This window comes from Vitis vinifera, chromosome 6 (genome assembly GCF_030704535.1).
Source record: "Vitis vinifera cultivar Pinot Noir 40024 chromosome 6, ASM3070453v1".
Classification (NCBI taxonomy): domain Eukaryota; kingdom Viridiplantae; phylum Streptophyta; class Magnoliopsida; order Vitales; family Vitaceae; genus Vitis; species Vitis vinifera.
In genome coordinates, this window is record NC_081810.1 from 3253336 (window position 1) to 3270000 (window position 16665).

Consider the following 16665-nt stretch of genomic DNA (forward strand, 5'->3'; position numbering starts at 1 on the left):
TTGTTAGCAGCTGCCTCTTCCTTCACTCTCTCATTCACTTGCTGCTAATGCTGCATTGGATGCTCAGATTCTGACATCTTGAATTTAAGCTTTGAAAAATTTTAAAAGTAGATCAATGGACAAGGGTAAAGATTCTACACTAGAACTCCTCTTTTGTGAATAGTTGGGCCTGAAGGCATGATTCTGTTATTTTTGAAGCGTATGTTTTGGTTAGTTGTGAAGGGTTAGCTACTAAATTTTTCCCTGGGTCCATGTCAATGATTTAAAGACTGTTCATTTAAGATGGTTATTTCCTTTTTAGATCCATCTTTGGCCATGATAGCTTTAACTTGGGTAATCCTGTTTGTGGAAATTTAGAACTGAATGAAATAATTCTGTGAAAATGACATATTTATTATCTGCCTCACGACCCATGAATATGTATTTCTTGGGACAGAGAGGGAGGGAGGTAGATTTGGTTTCTTTTCCTTCTTTTTGTGTGTGTGGGACTCCATTTTTCTTAGTTATTACTATTTGTTCTCATCTAAATGTTCTTGATATAACAGTCAATTGGTGGTTCTGGAAGGGATTCCATTGGAGATATTTTAGATGATTTTCTACGTCAAAGATTTGGGCAAGATTCTTATGAACGAGTTGATGGAGGTGGAGTCCCATCCAGGAAGCAAGCTGCTCTGAACAAGTTTAACAACAAAGAGAGTGGGAGATTTGTGTTTTTATTAGAAATCCGCGCTTGTCTTTCAAGCATCAAACTTTCATCAGTGGACACTATTATTATATTTGACAGTGACTGGAACCCAGTGAATGATTTAAGAGCCCTAAACAAGATCACTATTGATTCACAGTTTGAAAAAATAAAACTTTTTCGTTTATATTCACCTTTTACTGTGGAAGAAAAAAGTCTAATCCTTGCAAAGCATGATATGGCTCTTGATAGCAATTTACAGAACATAAGCAGGAGTACTAGTCACATGCTACTCATGTGGGGTGCATCGTATCTGTTCAACAAACTGGAAAAGTTTCATGGCAGTGATGCTCCAGACTCCAGAACGGACACTTCCTCTGAGCAATCACTTTTAAAAGGTGTAATGCAGGAGTTGTTGATCCTTCTTCCTCATAATGGTGCAAATATTGATTTGAGCAACTCCTCTATCATTATAAAAGTTAAACAGAATGAAATATCTTACTGTAAGAATGTAACATTGCATGGTGAGCTGGAAATTCAGTCAACAGATAAAGTGCCACCTCATGTTTTTTGGACAAAACTATTGGAGGGAAGATATCCTCAGTGGAAATATTCATCTGGGCCATCTCAAAGGAACAGGAAAAGAGTTCAGTATTTTGATGAGTCCTCAAAGAGATCAGAACATGAAAGTGATGAGGTTGTAAAGAAGCGCAGGAAGGTGGATAAAGGAAAATTGGTTACTGGAGACAAGGAAGGTAAATGGTAGCTATGGCTAATACTTTCAATTTGTAATCAGACTACATTTTCTACCAGAAGACCTTTTCTAGATACCTAAACTATAACATTCTGAAGGTAGCACTTATTTCTGCAGGAGCTTCTGGAATCTCAGCCAATAATGAATCTCAATCCTTGTCCAGGCCAACTGCTTGTACGCATGATGCACTTCATGCAAACCGTGCTTCCACCTCTCCTCCTTTGGTTAGTGACATCTCAGAGGCATCATCTGAAATTCACACAATTGAGTTTGAGGGAAGAAGAAAACTGCGTGATGCACAGAAGAGTCTCCATCTTGTTTTGGAGACAGATATATCAAAACTTTGTGATATTCTACAACTTTCAGTATGCCTTTCTTTCCCAATTAACTTCAGGATGTTATTGCAAAATCCAGTTTTATTCATGTTGCCGTGGTTCTTCTCTTTTGAAGTTCTCTGTCATAGTTTACTAGAACTGCTTTTTGTCGTTTAAACACTGATTTTTTGGAGTTGACAATTCACTGGGATGGATACTTCTCACTTTTTTTTTTGGTCATAGAGTCATAATTTGCAACAGGATTTTGAAGTAGTCGGTTGATTTATATTTTACATTTTATATTTTTCCTTTACTTTTTCTTTGGTATGTAAACACCTGCCTTTTGGTTCAGGGGCAAAAATAACATTTATCAGTTGACTTCATGGATATTCAACATGTATGTTCTGATGATTTAATTCACTCGCAGATTGCAATCTATCACTCTCTGACTGGTTGCATTTGACCGTAAATGCAGGAGGACGTCAAGGGTATGGTTGGGAGGTTACTTGAATATGTAATGAATAATCATCATGTCAACAGGGAACCAGCATCCATATTACAGGCTTTTCAGATATCTCTGGTGAGAACCTCCTTCTTCTTATTTATGTTGCTGTTCCATCATTAGTTATTTGTGATAATATCTTCATTTTCTGAATGAGAGGCATGACATTAGTCATTCTGGTAGTGTGAATGGAAAAGTAAAAGAAAAATTCTGAAAGTATGCTTTTATTCCTTATATTAGACAAAAAGTCATCTTTGACCCTTTGTTTCCAAGTTTTTCATATCCAAAAAAATCACTTCCATTCAAGAAACCATTGAAACTAAATTTCTATCCAATAAAACTCAATCCTTAAATTTCTGATAATGTCTGTCTAAAATAGGATTTATTGGGACTGAATTCCCATTCGAAGCATAATGAAGACCCCCTTTTGTCTTTTAACTCTAAAACTAAAATAGACTGTACCTAGACTCTAGGTGATGTCCAATTTGATAAAATAAGCTAGACCTCTACATGTTTGTATTTCTACTCCTAGAACTTGGTTGTTTTGAGCTTCTTTGCAAGCAAGGAAGAAAATATGGAGACTACAGCAGATCAACTGAAGGTGGGAGCATTTGTTCTTGATGAAGGCCAATGATTTCCTGTAGTTCTATGTCCTTTTAGACTGATACATTTCATGCAAATGAACAAGCAAAGGATTTCCATACTTGGATATACAGAAGTTCCGAGCTCTAGCTTTGGAAATGCCTTTTCTAAGCTGCCCACCTCTTTGCTACTCTCATTGATTCTCTCATAAGATGATCATACATGCAAGTCAAGCTCACAAGCAGTTGTGGAACATCTTCCCTCATCTCTGCTGGTGTGTAATGCCAATCAAGGTATCAAAAGATCTGTCAAGATGGCGTATCATAATCATTCAGTAGTGGACCAGCCCTAGCAGCAAAAGCAGTTCAGCCAGAACAGCTGCAGGTGGCGCACTCAATCAGCAAAGGAAGAACACATGACAAAAGCGCTCCAAACAAAGGGGCGCTCAAATGAACTTATGTGGATCCTTTTCATGGAAATTGCCTCTAAAGGTTTTAGCACTCTAATCTTTATATAAATTAATTTGGGTCCTCAGAAAATACACCCTACTCTCTGGTATATCCTAGAAACCAACAAAACCCTGTTGTATCAGGAAAGAAAAAGTACAAAAACACCAGATTATGAGTTTCATTTAGTAGATCAAATATACAGAAAATGGGGGTAATATGATGATTTTGGCCAGTTGGTTTTATTCTTTAAATGGGGAACATTTTCGTAATACTTCTAATGGTAAAACTCATCTACCTTAAGTTATTTACCACATGAAACCCATCTGGTAGAGGATTCTGATCTCCCTTCGCCCCTTTCCCTCCTTTTCTAATGCAAAGTTACAAGATTTTATTGCCTTGTCACTATAGGAAAGGGCTCATTGAATAATGCCCTACAGAAATAGGTTTGACTGAGAGATTGGATTTCCTTGGACAACCTGATTTTTGCCCTTAGAGCTTTACTTGATAGGATGAAGTTCTCCACAGCAGCTCAGAAATCCTGCCAAAGCAGTGGCAGACTCCTGTATCCTGTTGGCATTTTAGTCATTCAGACCTAACAATTCAAGAAAGGGCCTTGATGTTGAGTACAAGTCTTATTTAGATGCAGATTAACCAAAGTTCAGGAATCAAGCTTATTTTCATTGGAGCTTCCTTTTATGGGTCTTTGAATATGCAAATATATTTGTGGGTTTCATAGATTAAATAGAGGCAGGGAGTTTGTTTTTTTGTAAGTTTAATAGTCATGATTATATTATGTCCAATGATTGTGATTATATTATTTTGAGCTTCCCCTGGCATTGCCTTTGGTCAAACTTTAGTAATCATCACTGATCTAGCTTCTTATTTGAATGAAGACAAAAAACAAAAATGGAAATTAGCCCATTATCTTTTTTGGTTTAGGCTTTTATTGTGAAAAGAGATCCAATTCCCTCTATATCTTTTGCAATTGCTCCTTGGTCTAGGGTTTACATGCCGGCTCTGAATTTTATGGATTGACCTGCCATTGCATAATGCTTTTTTTTTTTCTGTAAATTCAAGATAAAGATGATTTTTGCTTAGCCCACCCCCAGCTCTCAATGTGAAGTCTTTGATTCTCTACTACTTTCTCTAATGCTAGCTCTCAATTGATATCGTCTAGTCAAAAAACAAATGAAACTTTAATGGTTCCTCGAATCCATAAGGTAAATAAATGTGTCATGGCCCCTTTGAAGGCCTAGTGTAGTGCCCAAAAAGAGTTAGACCAAAAAGATTTCTAACTTTAGACCTATTAGCTTGACCACAAGTTTGTATAAGGTCATAGCCTAAGTATTATCGAGGTGGTTATGAGGTGTCCTTCATGAAACCATCCATGCTACACAAGGAGCTTTTGTTTAGGGGAGGCAAATATTGGACACGGTGTTGGTAGCCAATGAAATAGATGAAAAAAGACACTCAAGAGAGGAAGAGGTAGTTTCAAAATTGATTTCGAAATGGCTTATGATCATGTGGATTGGGTTTTCTAAACCATAAGAAAGGGGTTTAGTTCTGGATTGAGGACTTGGATGAGAGGTTGTTTGTCATTGGTAACTTTTGCAATCCTAGTGAACAAAAATGCCAAAGGTTGGGTCAAAGCATCTAGAGGACTAAAACAAGGAGAGCTGCTATCCCCTTTTCTCTTTACTATTGTGGCTAATGTGTTAAGTAGGATGATATTGAGAGCTAAGGAGAGTAGGTTGTTGGATGACTTCATTGTAGGAAGGAGTAGAAGTAGAGTGTCTCATATGCAATTTGTAAATGACACCATCTTTTCTAGAGCCTGTTCGAAATAATTGCAAACTCTTAAAATTATTTTGTTAGTGTTTGGGCAGATTTTTGGACTTACGGTCAATCTTAACAAGAGCACCCTCTCTGGCATCATTGTTGATCAAGTTTAGTTCACTAGATTGACATTATTGCTTGATTGTAAGGCTTCTAACTAGCCTCTTCCTTATCCTGATCTCCCATTGGGAGGAGGAAGTGGTTTTTGGGATTCGGCGGTTGAGAGAATTTTGCGAAGTTTAGATGAGTGGAAAAAAACCTATTTGTCATTCAGTGAAAGGATAACTTTTATTTAATCATGCATGTTCCATTTTCCTAATTATTTTCTCTCCTTGTTCAAGATCCTCTCTTTAGTGGCCAGAAATTTTGAAAAATTACAAAGGGATTTCCTTTGGTCAGGAGCTAAGGAGAGCAAGAGAAACTATCTTTTTAGTTAGAATTTAGTGCGTAAGTCTAAGGCAGAAAAGGGTATGGGGTTTGGGAAGATCTCCCTAAGAAATCGTTCTATATTAGGGAAATGGTTGTGGAGGTTTCCTAGGAAAAGTTTTGCTTAGTGGTATCAAATTATTCTAAGCATTTCTAGGACACATACTAATGGGTGGGATGCTAACACCATAGTTTGGTGGTCACATTATTGCCCATGGAAGGCCATTGCATAGGTCTTTCAGAATTTTACTAGGTACACTTGGTTTGTGGTGGGAGATGAGGCAAGAATCTATTTTTGGGAAGATTAGATGGGGGGGGGGGGGTCAACCTATGGGTTCTCAATTCCCAATTATATTCAAAATCGTCACAATTAAAAGCTTTCCTATTTCATCAATCCTTGGGTCTTCTTATTCATTCTCTTGGAACTTTAACTTCCTTTGTAACCTCTCTGATTTTGATATAGAAGATCTAGAAAGACTAATGTCCTCTCTTACTTGTTTGCACTTATCTCCATTTACTCCAAATGTGAGAGCTTGGTTTTTATCTTCTTCAAGTTTATTTATAGTAAAATCATTTTTTGTAGCCTTGTCAAATCATTCTGACCTAGTTCATTTCCTCCTTATTAATTATGTTTGGAAATCTCAAGTCCCTCTTAAGGTCAAGTACTTTGTTTGGTTAGTGGCACATAAGAAGGTAAACACTAATGACATGCTATAGTTGAAAAGATCATACAAAGCCCTTAGTCCTGATGTTTATATGTTGTGTATGGAGCATGGTGAATTGGTAGATCATCTTTTTTTATATTGTTTATTGACTTTAGGGTTGTGGCACAGATTATTTAGATTGGCTAAGTTGGATTGGGTTCCTCTTAAGAGTATTTGTAACATAATGACCATTGCATATAAGGGATTGGGGAGCTCTAGTAGAGACTTGGTACTGTGACAAATTGCTTGTTTAGCTTTGATCTATTGTATGGCCGGAAAGAAATGCTTAGATTTTTTAGGATAAGGCGAGGACTTCAGTGATTCTTTGGGATACCATTCATTTCCTTACTTTCTTTTGAGCCTCTTGCATCATGGTTTTTAAGGGCATTCCCCTTAATGTGGTTCAATTTGATTGGTTGTTGGTGTGTAGGTCTAAAGTTGTGGGTTAGCAAGTAGAAGTTGTTTTGTGTACTTTCCATATGGTGTATAGGTTTACTTAGTATGTTGGAGGTTCCAATTGTTTCATTCTTTATTTTTGGAAGGATTTCTCATCCTTCTTTTGTACTTTTTAAATCCTTATTTACTATATTACATTATTGTTTCTCATTAAAAGAAAAAAAAAGGGATCATAGCATCTAACTTTCAAGATTTTATTTTATGATAGGAAAAAAATTGGTCTTCTTATATAAAATCATATACAAACACATCATATACAAACATGTATACATCTAAACTATATATTTTTATTGCTACACAAGCATATAGAGCTTAACTCTAGATAACTAAAGTGCTCATGACGCAGGACATATAAACCTCATGTGGGATAGCATTTTGCATAGCTTTTAGCTAGAAGTAGAAATGGCTTGTATAGAGCCAGTTTTAGCAACTATGAACATCAAGCTAGTCAATACAATGAGAATGCCATCCAAAAGGGCAATAGTAGGGTACATTCTATGCATAAGGTTTATTTTAGGAAAAAGTATAGACCTTTTCCTAAGTTTTTAGTGATTCTTAGGATTTGATGTTGTTGTTATTGGGCATTTTAGTGGTCACATGAAGATCATTAGTTGGAATATTGGAGGGTTGGGTTCTAGAAAGGAAAGAATGGTCCTTAAAGGTTTTGTTTACTATGAAACCCCAAATATTGTGATGCTTCAAGAAACAAAGAAGGAGACATGTGATAGGAGGTTTGTGGGCAGTGTGTGGAAAGTTAGAAATAAGGAGCAGGCGATTCTTCCAGCTTGTGGGGCATTGGGAGGGGTTGTGATAATATGGGGCTCAAACAAGTTTAGTTGTTCAGAGTTGGTTTTAGGATCTTTTTCGGTAACAATTAGGTCGGTTTCAAATGAAGAGGGGATTTTTTGGCTCAACTTAGTTTATGGTCCTAATAATTCCAATCTAAGGAAGGATTTTTGGATGAAGCTTCAGGACCTTTTTGGACTAATGTTTTCTAAATGACATGTAAGGGGGTGGGGGTTGGTGGTTTAATGTCATAAGAAGAATTTCGAAAAAGTTGGGTGTCTCCAGATTAACCCCTATCATGAGGGTTTTTTTGTGAATTCATAAGAGAAAGTGAAGTAATCAACCCTCCCTTTGAAAACTTGCCTTTCACTTGGTCAAACATGCAAGATTTCCCTTTCTGCAAGAGATGGGATAGATTTTTATACTTAAAATGAGTGGGAGCAAAGTTTCTCTCAAAGCCTTTAAGAAGCACTTCATTGAGATTTCAAGAAAAGATTTATTTTTTTTAGTGGCATGAGTGCTAGGTTGTAGGATCGGAAGGTCATAAATTCATGAAGAAGCTACTATTTGTTAAATCTAAAATGAAAGAATGGAATAAGGTGCCTTTTGGAGATGTAAAAGAGAAAAAAAGAGAACATTCTTACAGACACTGAAAATTGATGCTAGTAAGTAGGAAGAGAATCTGATCGTTGAACTTTCAATAGTGAGGGCCCTAAGGAAGGGGGAATTGGAAGAGTTACTGTTAAAGGAAGTGATATGTTGGAGGCAAAAATATAGGGGTCTAAGTATTTTCATAGGATGGCCAACTGTAGGCGAAAAAAGAAATTCATCAAGTCAGTGCTTGAAGAGGAGGTAACTCTAGACAATATTGAAAACTGTTGAATATAATGAATTTATAGTGTACAATCTTTCCTTTTTTTAATATAGGTCACATGTATGGTAGTTAGGACTCCTAGCCTTGTATATATATATTTTCTCAATTGTAAGTAGACACTACATGAATGAGAATCAAGGTTTTCTTCTCTCTCTCTCTTAACATGGTATCAGAGCCAAGGGAGAAAACCTAATTCTTTCCAGTTTCCCTGTGTTATCAATTCCGGGAAACCTTCCTGTGACCGTGTTTCATTCCGGTCACCTTCCCCAGACCCCAAAGCTTTTCAATCGGTCGAATCGTCGTCAGAAAACATTTACCACCGGCGACTTTTCCGGCGACGTCTTTTTCCGACACCGCAAGGAGCGCTTGGGGGAGATCTCCAATTTTTCCCAAAGCATCGGAGCAAGAAAACCACCCACGCAATGGCCACGCGCATTTTTTCGGCCGGCAACTGCATCTCACGCGCCGGCGCGTGAGCCACTTTCCGGCTACGCGCTTCCTCCTCCAGCCTCGCCTGACGCCGAATAGCCACCCTTTATACCTGTTTCTACCATCCGAGCCTTGCACGTGCCTCTTTTGGGGTTCTTTTGCCTCCGTCGGCCCTCCGAACAGTTTTTCCGGCGTCCTTCGGCTATTTTTTCTCAACCCCAATCCCTGCACGTGCCTTGGGAAGTGTTCTTCTACCTTTCCGGTGGTGCCACGGTTGTTTTTCTTTTCTATTTGGTCTCTCACACGGGCGATTCTTCGGTTTTTCCTTCTTCAGCCGCATCTGAAGCCGTATTAGGGCTCTCTTCGATCCAAATATACTTCATTCTCCAAATAAGTGGATATGGCTACTAAAACTTTCATTTTTTCCTCTGTCATATCTGGATCTCCTATGATTACTTCGGAGAAATTGGTTGGCAGTGAAAATTATCTTTCTTGGTCTGCCTCTGTTGAACTTTGGTTTATAGGACAAGGATATGAGGATCACTTGGTTACACAGGAGGCAGATATCCCTGAGGTTGAGCGCGTACAGTGGAGAAAGATAGATGCCTAGTTATGTAGTGTATTATGGCAATCAGTTGATCCCAAGATCCTTCTTCATCTTCAGGCCTACAAAATTTGTTTTAAATTTTGGACTCAGGCCAAAGGATTATACACGAATGATATCCAGCGTCTTTATAAGGTGGCTTCTGCTATTGTCCATATCAGCCAACAGGACTTGGATCTATCTACTTATATTGGCCAGATTGCCTTTCTTAAGGAGGAGTTCTTGACTGTGATGCCTCTTACTCCTGATGTTGGGGCTCAACAAACACAGCTTGATAAGTTCTCCATGGCTGCTATGTGTTCTTGGCCTCTTTATTAGTTGGATATTAAAAATGCCTTCCTTCATGGTGATCTTGCCGAGGAAGTTTATATGGAGCAACCTCCTGGTTTTGTTGCTCAGGGGGAGTCTAGTTTAGTGTGCAGGTTACGCCGTTCTCTATATGGCTTGAAACAATCTTCTCGAGCATGGTTTGACCATTTTAGTTCTGTTGTTTAAGAGTTTGGCATGCTTCGCAGTACAGCAGACCATTCAGTTTTCTATCATCATAACTCCTTGGGGCAGTGTATTTATCTGGTTGTTTATGTGGACGACATCGTCATTACAGGTAGTGATCAGGATGGTATTCAGAAACTAAAGCAACATCTTTTTACTCACTTTCAGACCAAAGACTTGGGGAAACTCAAGTGTTTCTTGGGAATTGAGATAGCTTAATCCAGTTCCGATGTGGTCCTTTCCCAAAGGAAGTATGCTTTAGACATCCTGGAAGAAACTGGTATGTTAGACTGTAAACCGATAGACACACCTATGGATCCGAATGTCAAACTTGTACCAGGACAGGGGGAGCCTTTAGGAGACCCTGGGAGATATCAACGGCTCGTAGGTAAATTGAACTATCTCACCATTACTCGTCCAGACATTTCTTTTCCTGTGAGTATTGTTAGTCAATTCCTACAGTCACCATGTGATAGCCATTGGGATGCCGTAATCCGCATTCTTTGATATATCAAAAGTACATCAGGCCAAGGTGTGTTGTACGAGAACAGAGGTCATACTCAGGTTGTTGGTTACACAGATGCAGATTAGGCTGGCTCACCCACAGATAGACTTTCCACTTCAGGGTACTGTGTTTTTATTGGAGGTAATCTAATATCTTGGAAGAGTAAGAAACAAGATGTAGTGGCCAGATCTAGTGCTGAAGCTGAGTATCGAGTTATGACTTTGGCAACATGTGAACTCATATGGTTGAGACATCTTCTTCGAGAGTTGAGATTTGGAAAGGATGAACAAATGAAACTCATCTGTGATAACCAGGCCGCATTACATATTGCATCTAATCCAGTCTTTCATGAAAGGACCAAACATATTAAAGTTGACTGTCACTTCATTAGCGAGAAGATCGCATCAGGATGTGTTGCTACAAGTTTTGTTAATTCAAATGATCAACTAGCAGACATCTTCACTAAATCTCTCAGAGGTCCTAGGATTAAATATATTTGTAACAAGTTTGGTGCATATGACGTATATGCTCCAGCTTGAGGGGGAGTGTTGAATATAATGAATTTATAGTGTACAATCTTTCCTTTTTTTAATATAGGTCACATGTATGGTAGTTAGGACTCCTAGCCTTGTATATATATATTTTCTCAATTGTAAGTAGACACTACATGAATGAGAATCAAGGTTTTCTTCTCTTTCTCTCTTAACAAAAACATTTTGGAAAAGGTAGTGCATTTTTTTGGAAAGCTATACTCCAAGCCTATAAGCGATTCTTAGAGGTTAGAAGGATTGAATTAGTCCTCCATATCATCAAAGAGTGTTGTATGCTTGGACCACCCCTTTTTGGAAGAGGAGGTACGCAATGCCATTTTTTAGTTGGACAACAAAAAGGGAAAAACCCCCACTGCCTAGCGATTTTACCATAGCAATATTTCAATAGTGTTGGGATATGATTAAGGAAGATCTACCAAGGGTGTTTTTGGAGTTCCACATTATTAAGGGAATAAACCAAAGTACTAATACTACCTTTATTGCTCTTGTTCTGAAAAAGAGGCAAACCAACAAAATCTCAAATTTAAGACTTATCAGCCTAGTCACTAGTCTGTACAAGACTATAGTTAAGCTTTTCTTAGGGCATGTCCAAAGAGCTTTTGTTGAGGGGAGACAAATTTATTGTCAATCAAATGGTGGATGAGAAAAGGCATTCAGGAGATAAAGGGACAGTCTTAAAAATTGATTTTGAAAAGGTCTACAATCATGTGGATTAGGAATTTCTTGATCACGTAAGAGAGAGATAGAGGGCTCATCACAAAATAGTGGTCATGGATGAGGGGCAGCTTCTCCTTAAAAAGTTTTGCAGTTTTAGTAAATAGAAATGCCAAAGGATGTGTTAAGGCAACCAGAGGGTTAAGACAAGAATGGGTCATGTACTAGAAGTTTTTTTTTTTTTTTTCTTTTTGATACATTGATTATGGATTTATAGGAACTTAGAACTTTTGGCTTGATATTTATCTACAAAGTAGTGGAAACTTAGAACTAAATGTAATTTTCAGAAGTTTTAGAGACCATTTTGTAGATTTATGATGGATTGATGCATTTAAAATATTAAATTTTTGTAAGTTGATTTCATTGAAACTCGAGCATTCAGGGTTTGTTACGTGAGATATTGATGAATGCCTGTTGACCTCTTTTTAACCTATTTTCTATGAAATTTGTTTTATATTGCTTTAGATACTCCCTCAATGTGTGTATTTCAATAAGTATGCGTGTTTTATTTATTTAGTTATTTCCCAATCTGTAAGGCAAACTTACCGAAACTATGCAAAAAAATTGGAAACCATGTCTGATATGATTTAAGAGTTGAGTATGTCCACACAGAAGTGGCAACTTTTGATGGAGCTGTCTCCCCGGGGCTTTTCATTCAAATATGAACCTCCAGCCACATTTGCTAAGGACTTAAAAACATGCTTGGAACAAAGCACTCCATTCAGACACTTCTCCAAAACAAGCAATTCCTTTTTGATGTATACCTTTTTTCTTTCCTACTGGGACTTGAACTTGAGCTATCTCCAATGTTTCAACATCATAAAAGGCCATTTTTTTCTCCTGGTAAATTCAACTTTTAATGGCTAAATTTACATTTTATGCTAGTTTCCTGATCCCTGCCCTTTCCCACTATTTTAGGTGGAAAGGCTTCAAGGGGCTGGAAATTTGAAACATGAATTCAAATAATTTTTTTTGGAATTGTATTACTATGATTGGATGTTTTATGGTTCTAGGAGTCACTCTTTTCTCCATTCCTTTCATGGTTTATCTTGTTTAGGTGTGTGATAATCTTTTGATTTCCATTTCTTTTCTTTTTGCCTCCTTTTTCTAGAGGTGCCTCTTGTATTCCTCCCATGTACCAGCTTACAATCTGATGGTTTCTTTAATACATCTTACTTATCAGAAAAGAATTTAACAAATTGAAAAGAAAAATGCTTTGTAAATGTCTGTTAAGCTCATTAATGGCTTACTTAAACAATTTAAAAGCAAAAATGATCTCCCAACTTATTTACCTTCCAAGAACTGTTAATACTACTTAATTTAAGCTAATACGTTCTGTTTTGATGAAATTTCGAATCAACCTAATCAAATTTTTTCTCCTCAAAAATAAAAAATAAAAATAAAAAAGTTAAAATAGTCTCATCTTGCTATTTTAAATACAAAAGTCTCTGAATCAGTAGAATTCAAAAACTTTATGTATCTTCTGATGATGAATTTGTTTCATTGAACTAAATTTTAAAGCAAACCCTGTATTAGTTTACAAATTCTGGGATATGGTATATTTTCTTTGTGTCCTTTCCTCTGCCACTCATCTTTCAGAAAAGGGAAACAAGAGAAAATTCTCCCAGTTTTCCCTATCAAAGAGAGAGAGAGAGAGAATTGTCTCCCACTCGATATAAATTTTAATTTTAAGAATCCTGCTCATAACTTTTATGAATTCACTATAAAAGACTGGCTACTTGTCCCAGAAATATCGTAATTAAGGTATGTGCTCAAATTAGTATTTGATTAATTATAAAAATCAGCATCAATGACATAGGAAAAATAATTATTAAAACTGCTGTTTTCTCTGTATTAAATCTGTTATCCTGTATTATTGTCTTTTTGTTTGGCTTAGTGGGTTGTCTGTGTATGGTATGTACATCCTGTGTACCTCATTTTCACCTCCATTAAGTTGTTCTCATTACTTGACAAATAAAGAAAAAAATTATTACAATTCTTCTTTTTCTCTGTAGCATGGTTGAGTGGGCCTTCTATGTGTGTGTGTGCGCGAGGAAGGAAGGGAGGGAGAGGAGGAGAAAGAGATTTTAAATTCATTTGGAATTTTGAATTTAGATGTTCATAGGTATGGATGCAAGCAAGCATGGTTAAGGGGCCTTCTATGTGTGTGCGTGCATATGTGAGGGAAGGATAGAGAGAAGGAGAGATTTTAAATTGATTTGGAATTTTTAATTTTTATCTAGTTAGGCCCCTTTCTCATTCGTGCACATACAGATGTGTCCAAATATACGAGTGTCTCTATGTGTATGTGTAAGCTCACTCAAATGCATCATGTGCAAAAGTATTGATGTGCATGCAGATACTTTAGTGTTTGAGAAGACGTTAAACCTAGTTTGGTGCCTCACATGCATGTGCAAGCAGATGTGTGTGAGTCAGTGAATAGGTGTGCCTCTATATATGCACACAGCTCAATCTCTTGCTTCATGCACATAAATATTTGTAGGGGTTAATTTCATTCACCTCCCCTAAGGTTTTGACTAAATACACCTAGCTCTCATTGGTTTAAAATTTCATCCAATACCTCTCTTATTTGTAGACGAGAGGTGAGTGAAAGTTTTGACTAAATACACCTAGCTCCCATTGGTTTAAAACTTCATCATATATCTCTCTTATTTTGAGTAGAGAGGAGGTGAGTGAAAATAATAAATGAGAAAGATAGGGAAGGTGTTTGATGAAATTGCAAGCCAATGAGGGTCAATTATATTTAGCCAAATCTTGAGGGGAGGTGAATAAAATTAATCCATATTTGTAGACTAGCTGTGCTTGTGATATTATATATTTGATATTTCTAATATTACTGGTGTGCTGGACAATTTGCAGTGCTGGACTGCTGCTTCTTTGATGAACCATGAAATTGATCGCAAGGGATCGCTCATGCTTGCAAAACAGCACTTAGCTTTTACCTGCAAAGAAGAAGAGGTAGAATATGTGTACTCAAAGTTGCATTCTCTGAAAGAAAAATTTCAATACCGAAGTGAGAATCTGCGGGTAGCAGATTTTGAACAAGATCTCATGTCAGTAAGTAAAGGATATTTGAAAAACCTTTTGCATGGTAGGGAGTCCTGGGAATTGAACCATACAAAGGTGAAAGTAGAGGCTGAAGAGATACCACTAGCTCAGGAATGCTCAGACAAGCAGGTCTCATCCCAGCAGGGACAGGCTGAAATTGCAACGGTTGAGAATGAAATCTCAAAAAGTATCAAACGAATTCAGAAGAAATGCAACAAGAAGATGAAAAAACTCCTTTGGAAGCAACAGGAAGAAATGAAAGAATTAGACAAAATCGATGAGCAGGAAAAGGCACAGCTAGAGAATGATCACAAAGTGGAGTCTGCGCTTATTCGCTCTATGTATGGTCTTCCATTGAGAACAGATAAACTTGAGATGTTGGATAAAGATTATGCAAAAAAAATTGAAGAGCACAAACGGCAGATGAGCGTGCAGATTAAAAATCTTGAGGCAATGCATCTGGCTGCAAGGAATAAGGAGAAGCAAGATGCAGCTCGTTGGTTGCAAGCAGTGGAGTCATGGGCACAAGATGAATTGTTACGTAAGCTGCCTTTGAATGATTCTGCGTGTAGGGCGGAAGACTCACAGAGTGGTGAACTAGGTAGATGCCATGCTCCAACAAGTTTTGCCTCTGGCCCTGCTGCTTTTTCCAAAGAACAAAGACAGGGAATGACCCAGGATGAGATGGGACAGTCTGGAGTTCATGAAACTGTTCCCAGTAACTCAGTTTCCAGCAGTCATCCAATTGAGATTTTAACTCTTCCAGTAAATCCCAGTAGTAAGGATGATCGGTTGGCTACCATGGCCTCAGAGAAAGCATCAGTTACAGGATTTGAGCAGCACAACAGATCAGGCAGTTCCAGTAATGGTCCTGAGAACATTGTCTCTGCACATCCGCTTTCTTCAGAAGATCATATTCCTGATGGAGCCATATCAAGTTTTCCAGATAGAGGAATCCAGTCGGAAGTTCCTGACACTTGTCCTGATGAAGTGGAGGTTGGTGACTCCAATAGAGAGAATGATGAAGCTGATACTATTGCCTCAAATAGAACAAATTCTATTGGAGGAGGTGACCTCCATGATGAAGTAAGTATATCCACTATTGGGGAATCACTTTCACAAGAGTTACCTCTGGTAAATTCACTACCAGTGCAGCCACTTACCTCCACTGAAGGTGCTGAATTGCCCTTAAATCAGGTATCTAACTCTTCCATATTAGTTATTTATTTCTGGTGGATTTGATTTAATCAACAACTTGTTGGTTTCTTTATGTGATCATCAACAAATATGATTTTATGCTTTCTCTTTATCTACCCTTTCTGGACTGTGTACTTAATAGTTTCTCTATCATTGTTAGATGGTGTCAGTATTGAGTTGCTGGGATTTATTTTGGAGATCCTAAAGTGGTAGTCCCAGGACAGGTGTCCATTAATATGTTTTTCTTTGAATGTCCAATTATATTGTTTTCTCTAGATTTGCTTCTCATATTTTTGGGAGGGGATTGTCTGGATGTCTATTGATGCAATTATTTCTTGAGAATTTCTGAAGGAATGTGGAAAATCAAATGCTTTGAGCTGCCCAGATTGTTCCTGATGATTTCCTACTTGGCCAGGCACTTCAAGCTGAATGTTTTCAACCATCCTCTTCTAGTGGAATGCCAGATGAAGTCACCACAATTGGTGGAGAGCAGGACACTCTGCAACAAGTGGAAGTAACATTGCTACATCCAATCAATGATGTTCTATCTGAGCATACTAATTGTGAAGGAAGCCGGACTCCACATAATGTGTCTTCAGCTAGTGGAATCGATCATCAGCCATGCACTGAAGGGCATTCCTCTTTCCAGAATGCTCAGGTGCCAACAGAACCGGTGGGAATTCCAGTTGAGCTATCATCAAATCAAGCTATTTCACAACCTATACCACAATTAGCAGTT

The 16665-nt window shown here is 37.7% G+C and overlaps 1 protein-coding gene across 4 annotated transcripts in view; it reads left to right on the forward strand.

Moving 5' to 3' along the window:
• The window catches only part of LOC100258707 (helicase protein MOM1), a 69833-nt gene that overhangs the window by 42678 nt on the left and 10490 nt on the right, over positions 1 to 16665 (forward strand). For all 4 annotated transcript variants that reach the window (XM_010652893.3, XM_010652894.3, XM_010652895.3 and 1 more), the window contains 5 exons: positions 546 to 1437; positions 1554 to 1801; positions 2226 to 2330; positions 14541 to 15926; positions 16342 to 16665. The exon at positions 16342 to 16665 is cut by the window's right edge and continues 651 nt beyond it. In XM_010652893.3, coding sequence (XP_010651195.1) covers positions 546 to 1437; positions 1554 to 1801; positions 2226 to 2330; positions 14541 to 15926; positions 16342 to 16665 — 2955 coding nt within the window. The remainder of the gene's footprint in view (positions 1 to 545; positions 1438 to 1553; positions 1802 to 2225; positions 2331 to 14540; positions 15927 to 16341) is intronic.